This window comes from Phyllobates terribilis, unplaced genomic scaffold (assembly GCF_046119375.1).
Source record: "Phyllobates terribilis strain yellow unplaced genomic scaffold, ASM4611937v1 Scaffold_2__4_contigs__length_985480577, whole genome shotgun sequence".
NCBI classification, from domain to species: domain Eukaryota; kingdom Metazoa; phylum Chordata; class Amphibia; order Anura; family Dendrobatidae; genus Phyllobates; species Phyllobates terribilis.
The window spans coordinates 636692723-636709931 of NW_027362762.1; the positions used below are offsets into that span (position 1 = coordinate 636692723).

The window sequence follows — 17209 nt, forward strand, 5'->3', positions numbered from 1 at the left end:
TTAGTCATGTGACGGGTCACGAGACCGCTGACATCGGCAGGCCATCAGAAGGTAAGTATATATTTATTTTTTAACCATTATTTTACGGTCACACTATATAAATCCATGCCCATTGCATGGATTTATATAGTGTGACCAAGTTGTCAAGGACTTTCCAAGTGATGCCAAAATCGCTTGGAAAGCGCTTGACAACCTGCATGCAGAAATGCATGTGAAGAACGCTTCACATCCACTTGTCCCTGGCAGGAAAAATGCATGTACAATCCGCATGCGTTTTTTCTGCCAGGGAGATGGAGAAACACTCAAAAAAAAATCCGGAGCATTTCTGCATCGTGGGCACATAGGCTTACATTAATTGTATGACTGAATATTGAGCACACGTAGCCATCTGTACACAGCAGGAGGCCGCACATAGCTATCTATACACAGCAGGAGGCTGCACGTAGCCATCTATACACAGCGGGAGGCCGCACTTAGCCATCTATACACAGCAGGAGGTCGCAGGTAGCCATCTATACACAGCAGGAGGCTGCACGTATTCATCTATACACTGCGGGAGGCCGAACGTGTTCATCTATACACTGCGGGAGGCCGCACGTACCCATCTATACACTGCGGGAGGCCGCACATACCCATCTATACACTTTGGGAGGCCGCATGTACCCATCTATACACTGCGGGAGGCCGCACGGCGCCCCCCCCCAGAGACAGGTGGAGGCCGCATGCAGTCGCGCACACACACAAACATATACAGACATTATGCATACACGCATAAGCATAAACACATTTGAAACACAAAAATACATATAAACAGACATCACACAATGATATCTGCACACACTCACTCACTCACACATATACACACATACACACACACACACTCACACTCTCTCACACTCACACTCTCTCACACTCACACTCTCTCACACTCACACTCTCTCACACTCACACTCTCTCACACTCTCACACACACACACACACACACACCATCCCCTGGCTCCAGTCCTCCAGCTCCTCTCCGGTGCAGCAGTGCAGCGCGCACTGCGTGATGTCATACTAGCAGACATGGCCGCGTACAGGGCCGTGTCTCCTAGCTGTGACGCGGCCGAGCCAGCACAAGCACACAGGGAAGTTAACAGGTGCAGTGCTGGCCCCGCCAAAGAAGAAGCAGCGGCCCTGCGCTGCTGCTGGGGTAGCGGTCCTTGGCCCTCCCGCCTTTGACTGCAGGTATGTGCCGCGGCGCCGCACATATTATAATGAGGGCAATCTGGCCATGGGCCCCCGGGAGCCCCGGGCGGTAGCCCAGATTGCCCTCATTATAATCCGCCTATGATTGTGCATGGTTTTCATGTGCTCATAATAGTCTGTGGTGCTGTTTACAACACAGAGCCATATGCTTGATTTTGATCCATGATTCTGATAAAAAACAGACATGGATGCATGAAAATCTCAGACTGTACACAGATGCCATGTGTGTGCTGTCTGATTTTTAACATTGCAATGACTAGGAAACCTTTCACAATTTTTTTTTTTTTTTTTGCAAATGAGAAAATCCTGATGGTGAAAACTGATATACTGACCAAATACTGCTGAAAACCAGCTTGTTTTCTATTGTTTAACTGATTATAGGCATCTATATGAGGTCTAAGTTTGCTACCAACTGTGCAGAGTTTGCTGAACGAAGTCCACTCCTTAGATCAAACTCCTCCATTGAGACTACTGTAGATCCTTCACATTTGAACCTTGCTTCCTTTGTAACAAACACAATGCTGTCAATGTCTTCACGACAACCACAATGCCTTCATGACAATATTCTTACTACCGTGCCCTCCTCTCTTCCAAAAACCTCATGCTTACTCGCTGCAGAGGAGCTTCTATTTGCAGACCTGCTTTGGCGCTGACCTGCTTTGGTGCTGATGTGACCCAAATCAGGCTGTCAGAAATGTGAAAACCAGCTGACAATGGCCGAGGCTGCTTTCATAGCTAGCTTTAAAATATATATCTGTGTTTTCTAGGACACAAGTGAAAACACCTTATACCCAGGCCTAGTGTTACTGTGGCACCCTGCTACCCACAGGTACCACAGGACCCAAAAGGGTGCATGGACGGACTTCTCCACAAGAGGCCCTCATTACATAACAGACACCTCCACCCTTCCACCTCATACCACCAGAGGGAGCCTGTTAGGGATATATATACGGAGGGTGGAGTTAGGCAGGCAGAGAGTGTGCTGGCACAGAGACCAGTGAAGAAGCAGCACGTGAGCTGCTGTGTGTTGAGGGCCCTGAGTGTGGCCGGAGGCAAGGAGAGAGGAGTTGAGGGGGCAGAGGAGGAGCATCTAAAGCTCACCCCAGGACAGAAGCCGGACACCAGGTCCGCGCCTACAGGGTCCTCTACACCCAGTAGGGACAATTGGCATACCAGGAGGATTCCAGACCCCTGGTCAACCTGAAGCTATCATCATTTTACAGAACTAGGAACCACGAAGGCCCCCGCATCCAGGGATAGTGGTAGCCAGAGAAAAGTTCTATTACCAAGCAGACAGGTGAGAGAGTGAAACAGCATAGAAGCTAGGCCTAGTTCCAGGCTGGCCAGAAGCTTTAGAGAGAGGAAGAAACGGACCAGGAAGCCTAATACCCGCTCACTGGGGAGAGTCCAGAAGTGCACCCTTCCTACTAGGTACCCTGGACCATACCTGCCGTTAAACCAGTAAAGGTACTGAAGCGAATCCCCTGTGTGCGTGTCCGTCATTCCCCCTGACCCGACCGGGCCATTTCTCACCTGCATCCCTTCCATCAACCCTGCCCCGGGGGCCCACTCTGCCTGTGGGGAGCAGAAACATCCCAGCTGCCATCCCATCACCCCCGGAGGTCTGCAGCAGGGCTGGTACCTATTACCAGGAACCACAGGTGGCGTCACGAGGCAAAACTGTTATCAAACCCCTTTTAAAGAGTGACCCCAGGGTACGGGCCCGGGAGCCGACTGCCGTGACATCCCAAGAAGGTAAAGGCCAGGGTACCGAGCCCCCCATATCCACCTGGGCGAGTCATTACCAATGCTTTGGTCGAGTTTGTCTCACTGACAGGAAAACTTTATGAAAAGTACAAGCAAATCTAAGAAACTTTGTAACCATCCTTACAGGGTAGGAATTTCCATTAGAAGGCAAACATTTAACTTTTTGTTTTACAGGGTGGGAAGTGGCTGGAGATTATATATACACATCTGGCGGATCTTCAGATAATGATTATATGATACTCACAATGAACATTCCTGCCTTCAGGTAACTTTAGATAGCCCAGATTATAAAAAAAAAACAACTTTTATTAGCCTTTCATTTTCTAATTTTCTTTCCCTGTTTTCTTCAGTTCCCCACAGCAATTAACCGAAGGTGGAGAAAGTAGTGATGTGTCACAGATTACATTTGTGTTTGATATGAAATGTTCAGTGAACTGCCAGCTTTTCTTTATGAAGGTATGTTATGTATTCCATTAACCCCTTTACCCCCGAGGGTGGTTTGCACGTTAATGACCAAGACAATTTTTACAATTCTGACCACTGTCACTTTATGAGGTAATTACTCTGGAACGCTTCAACGGATCCGCCTGATTCTGAGACTGTTTGTTTTTTCGTGACATATTGTACTTCATGACAGTGGTAAAATTTTCTTTGATATGAGTGGCGCTTATTTGTGAAAGAATCGAAAATTTGGCGAAAATGTAGCAATTTTCAAACTTTGAATTTTCATTTCCTTAAATCAGAGAGATATGTCACACAAAATAGTTAATAAATAACATTTCCCACATGTCTACTTTACATCAGTGCAATTGTGGAACCAAAATTTTTTATGTTAGGAAGTTATAAGGGTTGACCAGCGATTTTCTTATTTTTCCAACAAAATTTACAAAACTATTTTTTTAGGGACCACATCTCATTTGAAGTGACTTTTAGGGGCTTTTAGGACAGAAAATACCCAAAAGTGACACCATTCTAAAAACTGCACCCCTCAAGGTGCTCAAAACCACATTCAAGAAGTTTATTAACCCTTCAGGTGCTTCACAGAAATTTTTGGAATGTGGGAGAAAAAAATGAACATTTAAGTTTTCCACATAAAATAAAAAAATCTAACTTTCTCCACAAAAATGATCTTTTAGCCTCAATTTTTTTATTTTCACAAGGGTAAGAGGAGAAAATGGACCTCAAAAACTGTTGTACAAATTCTTCTGAGTACACCAATACCCCATATGTCGGGAAAATACACTGTTTGGACGCACGTCAGGGTTCAGAAGGGAAGGAGCACTGGGTGACTTTTTGAGCGCAAAATTGGCTGGAATCGAGAGCAGATGCCGTGTCACGTTTGGGGAGCCCCTGATGCGCCTAAATAGTGGAAACCCCCTACAAGTAACCCCATTTTGGAAAACTAGACCCTTCAAGGATTTTATCAAGGGGTATAGTGAACATTTTGAACCCAGAGGACAGAATTTGATAACATTAGGTCATCATATTGAATAAGTTGTCATTAGTCTTGAGTGTAAGTGCTCGCTACTTGAGTTTGCATCGGGTACTCAGGTATGCACCATGTATCACGGGTGCTCAAGTGACATGCTCGAGTCCTCGCCCTGCATGTTTCACAGTTTAGACACCCAAAGAAAACATACGGGGATCCCTCATGCATGGCATGCAATCCTTTCAAGTTTTTTTTGGCCGCGAAGCATATGGGGCGGAGATTCTATCACCCGCTATACTCGGAGCACCACTGTCACATATGGGGCAGAGACTCGAGCATGTCACTCGAGCACCCGCTATACTCGGTGCATATCTGAGCACCCGATGCAAACTCAAGTAGCGAGCCCTGGTGCTCAACACTAGTCGCCATATCGTCATCATTTTTTTCTTTACTTTTGATAAAATCCCAATCCCAACACAACCTTATCGCAAGGCTGGCCCTGGCCCTATCGCAAGGCTGGCCCTGGCCCTATCGCAAGGCTGGCCCTGGCCCTATCGCAACCCTAACGTTTATTTTTTACGCCTTTTTTCGTGCGGTGTAAGTGATTAGACAACTTTACTCTTCGGGTCGGTTGGATTACAGCGATACCAGATTCATATTTGGTTTTTATAATTGACAGCTGTCACACATTAAAAAACAATTTTTCTTGCAAGGACTAGTTTTTGCATCGCCATATTTTGAGAGCAATAATTTTCCATATTTTTAGCTGACAGTCATGTGATGGCTTGTTTTTTGCGGGACAAGTTGACGTTTTTATTGGTGCCATTTTCAGGCATGTGACATTTTTGATCGCTTTCTATTCCGATTTTTGGAAGGCAGAATAAACAAAAACCAACAATTCAGGAATTTTTTTATTTTTTATTTTTTTATACCGTTCGCGTGTAGTAAAATTGATAAGGTAGCTTTATTCTTCGGGTCAGTACGTTTACAGTGGTACCACTTTAGATTGCATAGCAAAAACCTAGCAACAGATTCCCTTTAAATAGAATCTGCCATCAGGTTTTTATACCCAAAGCGAATATTCTCTATATAAAGTTGCTCTAATGTTGATTAAATCCATACCTTTCTTTTAGAACCGTTTCCATTTTCAAAAACGAATCATTTTTTTATACAAATGAGCTGCAAGTTCAGCAGAGCTGAGACTGCACTTCCAGCTCTCCTGCCTCGCTTCACTATACCCCGCCTGCTTCTTTCCTCTGGCCAGTGACTGACTCTTTTTTCCAGTGATCGGACTTCCCTGCCTGAGGTCAAGTGCAAGCGTCGTCATTCCCCAGGGTGGTGCATATGCAGTAAGGTCCTGATGAAGAAGACCAGTGTCTGCAGTCAGCCTAAAGAGGCTGGTGCTGGAAGGGTTAACAACCTTAGAAGACATAGGCTCAAGTGATCTGTCACACCCAGAGGTCATAATCCCTTATTTGCATATGAAGTAAAACACTAATTTCTCAGGAATGCAGCAACAGATAGAAGATGTTGATGGGTTTGTCTTTCAAAGACCTGCATGTCCATATGTGTTTGTCGAGGGTTGATCTTATTGTGAAGGTTTCCATTTTACTTAAGAGCATTGTTTGACTCCCAGTTCTATTCTTGCTTATCCCTTTCAATGTATGTGACGCTCACAGCCCGAACCCTGGGAAGATGGGGGATTACTCGTAGCCGGGTCCTATGTCTTGGTGGGGTGCAGCCGTGGCCTGGACCCGTTCCGTGCCCAGGGCCGTCACATTAAAAAGGGTGGTACGGGCTATCAGGGTTGAGTGGTTGCTATCGACTACGCCACCTATGGTACCTGGTGAAGGCCACCAGCGCTGCTGCAGTCCTCCGAGGCGGGATGTTGTGGTAGCCGTCGTTGATACTACTCCCCACAGGCGGAGCAGGGCCTCGGGGCAGAGACAAGGATAGAAGGAGTTGTAGTGTAGGAGGTCTGGTGCTGCGTAGTGCGGTGCAGTGCAGAAATAGAGTCCGGAGGCCATAGGGGTTGACTTCCAGGGTTTTTACTCACGGTGGAGAGTACAGCTGCAAGGCTTCTCCCTGCTCCTCACGGAGTTCTGCGGTCACCAGGGACGGGGGTCCGACAACCCCCGAGTAATTCAAGTGCTTAATCAGGACCCCGCACCAGAGTCTGAGTCCTTTCCTGTCTGTGTGTGTGTGTGTGTGTAGATAGGCCGGGTCTCCCTCTGGACTACGCCCAGAAAAGGGTAGGGGTGGCAGCTCCTCTCCGTGCTTTACCCGGTGGGATCCTCAGGACCTGCCGGGCTTCCCTGACTAGGACGTAGAGTAGCAAAGTCAGGTGTCGGGGGCGGTATCCCTCTTGCAGCCGGAATCCCTCTGACTAGGCCAGAATAGTGAGGACAGGTGGCGTATACCGCTCCGTCTGCATCCCCCTGGGATCCTTTTGTGGTGGAGCTACACTCCTAAGCTCCAGGCCTTCTTGGTCGTGGTCCTTGACCGGGTTTGAGACATTTGTTTACTCCAACCTGCCCCTCGGCCCAAGGCCAGCGTACGAGGGCCGTGTCTCCATCCGCTGCAGGTTCACCCAGAAGCCACAGTCAGGGATGGAGATCACAATCAAAGAACCACGAGCCCAGATGGCTGTTTATTAAATATGAAATATTAAGTGTAAACTAGATGTACCTCCTCCACCCTCACCCACTACATGGTTCCCCCTATCAGCAAATACTGGAGGCAAATTTGCACTCATCAGTCCGGAAGCTGCGCATGGGACGTACTTGGACGTTTCATCATGATAACGATCCAAAACACAAGGCCAAGTCGACCTGTCATTGGCTACAGCAGAACAAAGTGTAGGTTCTGGAGTGGCTATCTGTCTCCTGACCTCAATATCATTGAGCCACTCTGGGAAGATCTCAAGCGTGCAGTTCATGCTAGACAGCCCAGGAATTTACAGGAACTGGAGGCTTTTTGCCAAGAAGAATGGGCAGCTTTACCATCTGAGAAAATAAAGAACCTCATCCACAACTACCACAAAAGACTTCAAGCTGTCATTGATGTTAGAGGGGGCAATTCACGGTATTAAGAACTGGGGTATATGAACTTTTGATCAGGGTCATTTGGATGTTTTTGGTTGTCATTAAGATTTAAAAAGAGAAAACACAGTAGTTTGACAATAAATGGCTTCACCCAACCAATAACCATGAGTGGAGAAAATTTTTTTGGGTTATCATTCATATTCTCTGAAACAAGGCCAAGAAAGGAAAAATTCTGCCGAGGTATGTGAACTTTTGAGCACAACTGTTTATATTAATACAGTTTCTGCTTATTTGCCCATCACAATATGTAGTTATGTTATGTGGAACTCCTTTATTTTTTTATTTTAATTCTTAGGCCATAAATATGGAAGTAAGTTCACTGATAGAAAGCTGGAATGGCACTAGAGATAAGCAGTCATATTCCCATCATTTGAAGAGTAATGCAAACACTACCTTTTCTTGGGCATTCCAAAGAACCGGTGTTCGAACCGATGGGGTAAGTAAGCAGTCTGGATTAGTTTTGCCTGCTTATTATGCATACTTGTACTTTTCTGACTTATTCTGCTTTTGCTGTGATTTTTTTACAGTTTAAGATACAGAAGTGGCAGGTTTATGATTTCTGTAAGTGTTTTGGGGGCATTGCTAGGTGGTATCAGGGTGGCGTTTAAATGTACCATTTTGAAATGGTAAAAGGATGGTAAGTAATTAAACAATTCAGAATTTTTTAGAATTGTTCGTCACTGATTTAAAGAGATGGAACTACTGTTAAACCTCAACTGTAGAAGCCAAAGAACCACGACCTTTAAAGAGGATCTTTTGTCAAATTTTTAATGTAGAACTGGACACACAATGTAATAGGCACCCTAGAGTAGAATAAAACTTTTTATTTTGCTTGCTCCTCTCACTACAGAGTAATGACTGTTAGGCCATGTGCCCACGTAGCATTTTTGTAGCGTTTTTACGGCCGCGAAAACTCTTCTAAAACCGTCTGCCATGCAAAGCAATGTGAATTCGGATGTGCTGTGCACATGATGCGCTAATTAGCGCGCCAAATTCGCATTGCGTTGCAAAACGCAGCATGACTATTTCTACCGCGATTACGCCACAAATTCACGGCCATTGAGGAACATTGAAATGCAGCAAACCCGCAGGTATATGTGGATTTGCTGCGTTTCAATTAAATTCAATGGCCACGAATTTGCGGCATAATCGTGGTGCGTGTGGTACCCGGGATGAAGAGGAGACTACAACTCCTCTTCATCCCGGCTACCACGCGGTGAAAAAAATAAATAAAAAAGTTAAAAATTAAAAAAAACCTATATACTCACCTCTCCGGTCTCCTCCCGGCCGCGTCCTCTCTCCTTGGCGTCCCGCGGTGTACTTGCTGGACCCGTGGTGACGTCATGGTGTTGGCCAATTTATCTTTATATTAATGTTGACGGAGGGCAGTAATGATCCTGCACGGTTGACCAAGTGAGTGTCAAATTATTTTGTTATAAGGTTGATTGCGCAATCCACAGAAAACCAAACGGAGACAGTGCTCTGTATGGGAGGATTCAGAGAATCTCTAATCCTGTTTATTTCTACTTAGCATTTTATATTGCTTTGAGTATATCAATAGCCAATCATCTACAGCCGTACTACAGGCTTAGGCCAATGTTAGTGCAATTATTACGGAAACACACATATGGTCATATATCATCATTAGTTCGGCGCATGATGGAAATTTACAAGGTTATACATCCCGGCTCAGACTAGTCAGATAACGGGAGCAGGGTGTCTCATAGAATGTTCCTGAGAGAAAAGGTTAGTGTGGGAAAGTTGCTTGTGAATCAAGAGGAAAGAAGGAAAGAATGTATGTTATGCAAAGAGTATAATAACATGATTTTGAAGCAAGCAGACAAAATGGAGTTGTCATAGCATGAATATCAATATGTCCTTTACATTAACAAATATGTTGGTTTTGTGACACGAATGTATAAGCATCACATGTTTTTCTCTTTTTTTCTGTTAATGCACGCTTCAAAACCGCATAGAGTTCCTGTTATCAAAATTTCAGTTTATGGAAGGACATGTAGCCAGATCTGTTCATAAACCTCCTCCAATTTAAAAATGACGAAGTATGGGAAAACTGTTTTTCAAGAGGGGCCTATCCATTATGGAAAACCATAAAAAGTTACAGTAGATAGAATTATAAAATGTTTTTGAAATACATGTCATTTTTTGCTCAAAATTTGATAAGATTCTCTTCTCTGGGAGTTGCCAATTGTGAGGAAGAATTTGATTCTATATGGCAAACTGGAGGCCTGTGCTCAGATTTGGAAAAACATGGCCTGTTTGTGCCTATTCACTGTTCGGTAGAATATAGTAAGAGTCCTTTTTTTTTTTTTTTTCTCATTCACAAAGAGGATATATCACCCTCACATTGAACATATGAGATTAATTATAACTGGGGAAGTGAGAAAGAGCTGACACTTCAACCTCCATTGAAGTAGGACTTCACATTGAACATATGAGATTAAATGGGAAAGAGAGTAACTAATTATAATTGGGGAAGTGAGAGATGACACTTCAACCTCCACCGAAGTAGGGGCGTTATGCAGTAACCAGGTAATTACAACAGGAGATCTAGTCTGAGAGCCAGACAGTAAGCGTCAGATTCAATAACTCAGGCAGAGAATCCTGAGCTTTGCTGCATTACCAGAATCATAAATGGAGGTAATAGAGTGAAAATAGGAACCTAGAGACTTCTCCTGTCACTAGGTCAATTGCTAAAATGCTAAGCAATGTCTTAAACCCAGAGATTCGGTTTAGGCACTTCCACTCAAGGACTAAATCTGACCAAACACTTTAGATGAACAGAATATTGACTGAACTTGCTGATTTCATAGGGACCAGGAAACCATATAATGTCCATGAGGAAGCTTCCTGACTCTCCCCTGATGGAAGCGATAATGATCAGCTGGATTTCAACAATCTGATCTTTTTGTGTTCACCAAAATAAACCACTCCAATAGACCTCTACTCTTATACACTTGCTTAGTAAGAAAAGATGATTATTGCTAGCGTGGCAAAAACTGACATCCTATAAGAGACTTGGTTGACTTAGTGAAGGGCAGAGTTGTCGTTTTTGAGCATAAACTTGTAATGTTTAGAATCTGTTGACGTGATTTTGTATATTTTTTTCATAGATGTTCGGCACACCTGAAACACTGCTGATGCACGTGTGGTGCTTTGTAATGGAACGTAAAGGCTGACCGTTCTTATTTCTAGCTATAATGATGAAGTTCACAGGGTATTCTGAGCTAGACATTGAAGAGCCTGTAGATAGAGGAAGCAGGCAAAGGGGGAGCCATTCCTGTAATGAGGACTCCAACACCAAGTTGATTTAGCAAGGATAGAGAAACTTGTGCAGCTACTGTGTTTTTACATCAGAAAGTTGTTATAAACCCTTAACTATTTTTTTTTTTTTTTTTGTATCCAGGGCCGCAAATATACAGCAGACATGGCAAAAATATATTCCATTAACATTACTAATGTAAAGGACGGGGTTGCATCCTGGTGTCAGCCATGTGCCCTGGGCACTGACTCTCAGTGTATCTCCTGTCCTTCTGGTCATTACATAGACAAGAAAACAAGCAGCTGCATTTCTTGCCCAAAGAATACTTACCTGCCATCTCATTTAATTTTTGGAGAAGAATCCTGTACTGAATGTAGCCCAGGAACTAAGAACAATGATGTAAGTAACAAATATCAACAATAAATGAAAAGGGAAAAAAAAATGAAAATGTATAGGGGCAGTATGTTTCATAAAGTATTTGGACACCATTTGTAATCAAGTCCTGATGTATGAGCTATGCCCATAGCAAACAAGTGCATAAAATCAAGCACATGCCAGTGTAATCTCCATAGATAAACATTTAATAATGATTAGTAGTTGTAGTGTGGGTCGTACTGAAGAGCTTACTGACTTTAGATGTGGCACTGTTATAGGATTTCACCTTTGCTACATGTCACTTTGTGAAATTTCTGATCTGCCCTGGTTAGGTTCTGTTCATACTTCAGTTCTATTTCACTTTTGGTGTATGCACCAAGAAGGCGCATGGTGCATATGCCGAACATATCCCTACGCACCTGTGGTATTCCTAAAATGTCTTTTTGGCATTTACTGGCATTTACGCATGTGGTGTGTGAAACTTATCCTCTGTTTCATCGCTCACTACAGGGTTCAAGTATGTTTCACAAGACCTGTTCACAGGCAGTTTTATTAAGTGGGTTTTAATTTGTCGAACTACTGCACACAATCTGAAGATGACAATCCATAATGCCAAATGTTGGCTGGAGTTCTGCAAAGTATGCCATCAGTGGACTCCAGAACAGTGAAAATGTGTTGTCTGGATTGATGAACCACATGTTTCTCTCTGGTAGTCAGATGGACTAATCTGGCTTTGGTGCGGTCACTGAGAACATAATCTACTGGGATGTAGAGTGCATTCTGTAGTACTATTTTGCCAGGGACGGTGCTGCTGATTGATTCCATGTGGTGGGAGGGTGAGAGCTGACAGCACTATAAGATGAGATATTTAAGGGTTTGTAATGATCCATATCTCTGCTGCTGTGAACACACAGCAGAACGGAGTTAAGTGAGGAGGGTGTGTTCTCTTCTCCCTTACATGACACTGTCTGCTTATGATTGGTCAACTTCATGTAGGGGAAGAAGTGCACACCTCCAGAGACAAATCTCTGGTAATGCCTAGATGAACTTAACATAAATCAAAAAATAACATTACAAACTAGTATCTCTGTAATGGAGAGGAGAAATGAAAAAATACATTTTACTCAGCTCTGCAGCCACTATTTCATGATGGGGCCAGTTTAAAAAGCTCAAACTGGTGAAATGTCCTCATAAGTATTTCTATTAAATTCTGGCTAATCCATAGATTCTCATGCATTTGCATGCATGCATACAACAGGTGAATCACCAAAGAGTCGTCTTGGCCTTCCACAGGTTGTCTTGGTATTGTCAAGTACCATTGTTATTTTCATATATAAAAACCTACAAGAAACAAAATGAGTATGACTTGCGTTTATTTGTGAAAAAATTTGAAATTTGGAGAAAATTTCTCAATTTTCAAAATTTGAATTTTCATGCCCTTAAATCAGAGAGATATGTCACACAAAATAGTTAAAAAAATAAATAACATTTCCCACATGTCTACTTTACATCAGCACAAGTTAGGAACCAACTTTTTTTTTTATTAGGAAGTTATAAGAGTTAAAAGTTGACCAGCGATTTCTCATTTTTCCAACAAATTGTTTTAGGGAACCACATCACATTGGAAGTGACTTTGAGGGGCTTTTACAACAGAAAATACCCAAAAGTGACACCATTCTAAAACCTGCACCCCTCAAGGTGCTCAAAACCACATTCAAGAAGTTTATTAACCCTTCAGGTGCTTCACAGGAATTTTTGGAATGTGGAAGTAAAAAATGAACATTTAACTTATTTCACAAAAATGTTCCTTTTAGACCCAATTTTTTTTATTTTCACATTGGTAACAGGAAAAAATGGACCCCGAAATTTATTGTGCAATTTCTCCTGAGCACGCCAATACCCCATATGTGGGGAAAACTACTGTTTGGGCACACGGCAGGGTTTGGAAGGGAAAGAGCACCATTTGACTTTTTGAAAGTAAAATTTGCTAATTAGTGGACTCCATGTTGCGTTTGGAGAGACCCTGATGTGCCTAAACAGTGGAAAACCCCACAAGTGACACCATTTTGGAAACTAGACCCCTCGGGGAACTTGTCTAGATGTGTAGTGAGCACTTTGAACCCCCAGGTGCTAAACAGAAGTTTATAACATTGAGCCATAAAAATACAGTTTTCACATTTTTCCCCAATTTTGCATTTTCATAAGGGTAACAGGAGAAATTGTACCATGCAGTTTGTTGTGCAATTTCTCCTGAGTACGCAGATAACCCATATGTGTTGTAAAAACACTGTTTGGGCGCACGACAGGGTTTAGAAGGGAAGGAGCACTGTGTTACTTTTTGAACACAAAATTGGCTGAAATCGAGAGCGGACACCATGCCGCGTTTGGAGAGCCCCTGATGTGCCTAAACAGTGGAAACCCCCCACAAGTAACCCCATTTTGGAAAATAGACCCCTCAAGGATTTTATCAAGGAGTATAGTGAACATTTTGAACCCAGAGGTATGACACAGAATTTGATAACATTAGGTCATCATATTGAATAAGTTGTCATTAGTTTAGTCTTGAGCGCAAGTGCTCGCTACTTGAGTTTGCATCGGGTACATGGGTATGCACCATGTATCACAGGTGCTAGAGTGACATGCTCGAGTCCCGTGTACCCGATGCAAACTCAAGTAGGGAGTAGTGATGAGCGAGCACTAAAATGCTGGGGTACTCCTTGCTCAGGTCCAGCAAATTGGAATGCTCGAGTGCTCTGTCCGCGTAACGAGCCCAATGTAAGTCTATGGGAAAGTCTAGCATTTTTCAGGCAACTCCCCCCGGCAGTCTGCAGAGGGGCTAAAAAATTGCCCAAATCGATGGGAACAGTGCTCAAATGACATGAGAACAGCATGGGGAAGACCCTTGGAGGCATTTATGGCTCCCAGCTCACTGCTGTCAACAATGTTGTCAGAGGTATTACGCCACTTTTACGGACTCACAATAAAACATATAAAAACGAAAACCAAAATGGAATTTCCTGGGAAATATGTCCAGGAACATCCTTTCCAGGGTAATGACTTGTATTTAAGGCAAAATAAATAACCAAAAACAAAAATGCTCCTCCACACCTTAGGCTATGTTCACACATAGCATTTTAATGCTTTTTTGCACTTTTGCATTTCTTTCAACAGTGAAAAATAAATTCACCAGTAAATGTCATTTTAACATTTTACAACTTTTTCTGGCCATGTGATGTGTGAAACATCATCAGACACATCCTGTTTCATTTATGAAGGAGGGATTGTGAAAGTCGCAAACACTACTTTTACAGCCTTAGTATTCTTAAAGGGCCAGCAGTCGGCTATGCTTTGTTGTTCCCATTATTAAAGAGTGGGTCTCCTATACTGTTATTGCGTAGGCAGTGACTGCAAGGGCTGCCAAAAATTTTGAGGCACTCCAATGCCCTTTGCAAGAGACGTAGATATGGTGGTGATATGGAGGAGGAGGACAAGAGCAAATGGACAAAATCAGGAAGCGTATACCCATGCCTGGGTGTGAATACAGAGGTGCATGGCAATAGAGTTAGACCTTCCCCAAAAAAACACTGTATTTGAGTTTGTTACGCTGCTATCATTCAGTGGTGTTGAGAAGTCTGGCCCTATCCAGCCCTTGTTCATCTTTATGAGAGTCAGCCTGTCAGCATTTTCAGTTGACAGGCGAATGCGCCTATCTGTTATAATTCCACCGGCGGCAGTAAAAACCCGCTCTGACAAAACGCTAGCGGCAGGGCAGGCCAGGACCTCCAAGGCGTAGAGAGCCAGTTCATGCCACGTATCCAGCTTGAATACCCAATAATTATAAGGCACAGAGGAATCAAGGAGGAAGTTTGTACGGTCGGCAAGGTACTCCCTCACCATCTTCCGGAACTTTTCACTCCTTGTGAGAGTACCCCATGCCTCAGGGCCTGTGCGATGGCAGGGTCTGAGAAAACTGTCCCAGAACTTTGACAGTGTTCCCCTGCCTCTGCTGGATTATATTTGTGTGTCTTTCGCCACTACTCCTTGGTTGTCCAACGAACTGTGACCTCTGCCGCCAGCGTTTTCAGATGGGATTTTTTTAATCATTCTGTAACAAGGGCCTTCTCGTACTGCACCATTTTATTAGGCCTGTCCTGCAAGGGAATAAGAGACAGAAAGTTCTTGCAGCGTGAGTCTAAAAGTGTCACCAACCAGTAATGACTGACAGTCAAAATTTGGACAACGCGAGGGTCATGGGAAAAGCAGTGTAAAATAAAATCAGCCATGTGTGCCAGACTGCTAATAGGCAAGATTTCCGTGTCCTCACCAAGAGGACAACTGACAATGCTCAGGCCATCCACGCTGAACAGACTGTATGACAGAAACTAGCTCCTATTCTTCCTCCACCTACTCATCTTCCTCATTGTCACCCAATCCACGTTGGGATGAGATGATGCTGGGCTGTGTGTAATCACCCTGTATGGTTCCTTGCTCCATCTCATCGTGCTCCGCCTGCAATTCATCCTCTTTAATTGTGAGCAGAGAGCGTTTCGGAAGACAGAGAAGCGTGATGGTGATGCTAATTATGTCGTCATCGCCGCTCACCATCTTGGTGGAGTTCTCAAAGTTTTGGAGGATGGTACATACAGTATGTCTGACATCCATGTCCACTCCTGAGGTATTATGTGAGGAGTCTGAACTGAATACCGACGGCCTTATTGCTGGTAGTCAACAACTGCCCTCTTCTGCTCACAAATCCTTCCCAATATCTGCAATGTACACTGTGTGCAGAATTATTAGGCAAGTTGTATTTTAGAGGATTATGTTTATTATTGATCAACAACTATGTTCTCAATCAACCCAAAAGACTCATAAATATCCAAGCTTAATATTTTTGGAAGTTGGAGTGTTTTTTTTTTTAGATTTGGCTATCTTAGGAGGATATCTGTTTGTGCAGATAACTATTACTGTGCAGAATTATTAGGCAACTTAATAAAAAACAAATATAATCCCATCTCACTTGTTTATTTTCACCAGGTAAACGAATCTCAGTGCACAAAATTTAGAAATAAACATTTCTGACATGCAAAAACAAAAAACAAAAAAATGAGTGATCAGTATAGCCACCTTTCTTTATGATGACACTCAACAGCCTTCCATCCATAGATTCTGTCAGTTGCTTGATCTGTTTTCGATCGACATGGCGTGCAGCAGCCACCACAGCCTCCCAGACACTGTCCCGAGAGGTGTACTGTTTTCCCTCCCTGTAGATCTCACATTTTATGATGGACCACAGGTTGTCTATGGGGTTGAGATCAGGTGAACAAGGGGGCCATGTCATTATTTTTTCTTCTTTTAGACCTTTACTGGCCAGCCACGCTGTGGAGTAGTTGGATGCATGTGATGGAGCATTGTCCTGCATGAAAATCATGTTTTTCTTGAACGATACTGACTTCTTCCTGTACCACTGCTTGAGGAAATTGTCTTCCAGAAACTGTCAGTAGGTCTGGGAGTTGAGCTTCAATCCATCCTCAACCCGAAAATGTCCCACAAGTTCAGCTTTGATGATACCAGCCCATACCAGTACCCCACCTCCACCTTGCTGGCGTCTGAGTTGGAGTGGAGCTCTCTTCCCGTTATTGATCCAGCCTCTGGCCCATCCATCTGGCCCATCAAGAGTCACTCTCATTTCATCAGCCCATAAAACCTTTGAAAAATCAGTCTCAAGATATTTCTTGGCCCATTCTTGACGTTTTATCTTATGTTTCTTGTTCAAAGGTGGTCGTTTTTCAGCCTTCCTTACCTTGGCCATGTCCCTGAGTATCGCACACCTTGTGCTTTTTGGTACGCCAGTGACGTTGCAGCTTTGAAATATGGCAAAACTGGTGGCGAATGGCATCTTGGCAGCTTCACGCTTGATTTTCCTCAATTCATGGGCAGTTATTTTGCGCCTTTTTTGGCCAACACGCTTCTTGCTACCCTGTTGGCTATTTGCCATGAAACGCTTGA

The 17209-nt window shown here is 43.6% G+C and overlaps 1 protein-coding gene across 1 annotated transcript in view; it reads left to right on the forward strand.

The window, feature by feature from the left end:
• Positions 1 to 17209, forward strand: part of ELAPOR1 (endosome-lysosome associated apoptosis and autophagy regulator 1) — a 266746-nt gene that overhangs the window by 138611 nt on the left and 110926 nt on the right. The window contains exons 11-14 of the mRNA XM_073666607.1: positions 3190 to 3280; positions 3366 to 3471; positions 7844 to 7984; positions 10973 to 11227. Of these exons, the coding sequence (XP_073522708.1) occupies positions 3190 to 3280; positions 3366 to 3471; positions 7844 to 7984; positions 10973 to 11227 (593 nt within the window). The remainder of the gene's footprint in view (positions 1 to 3189; positions 3281 to 3365; positions 3472 to 7843; positions 7985 to 10972; positions 11228 to 17209) is intronic.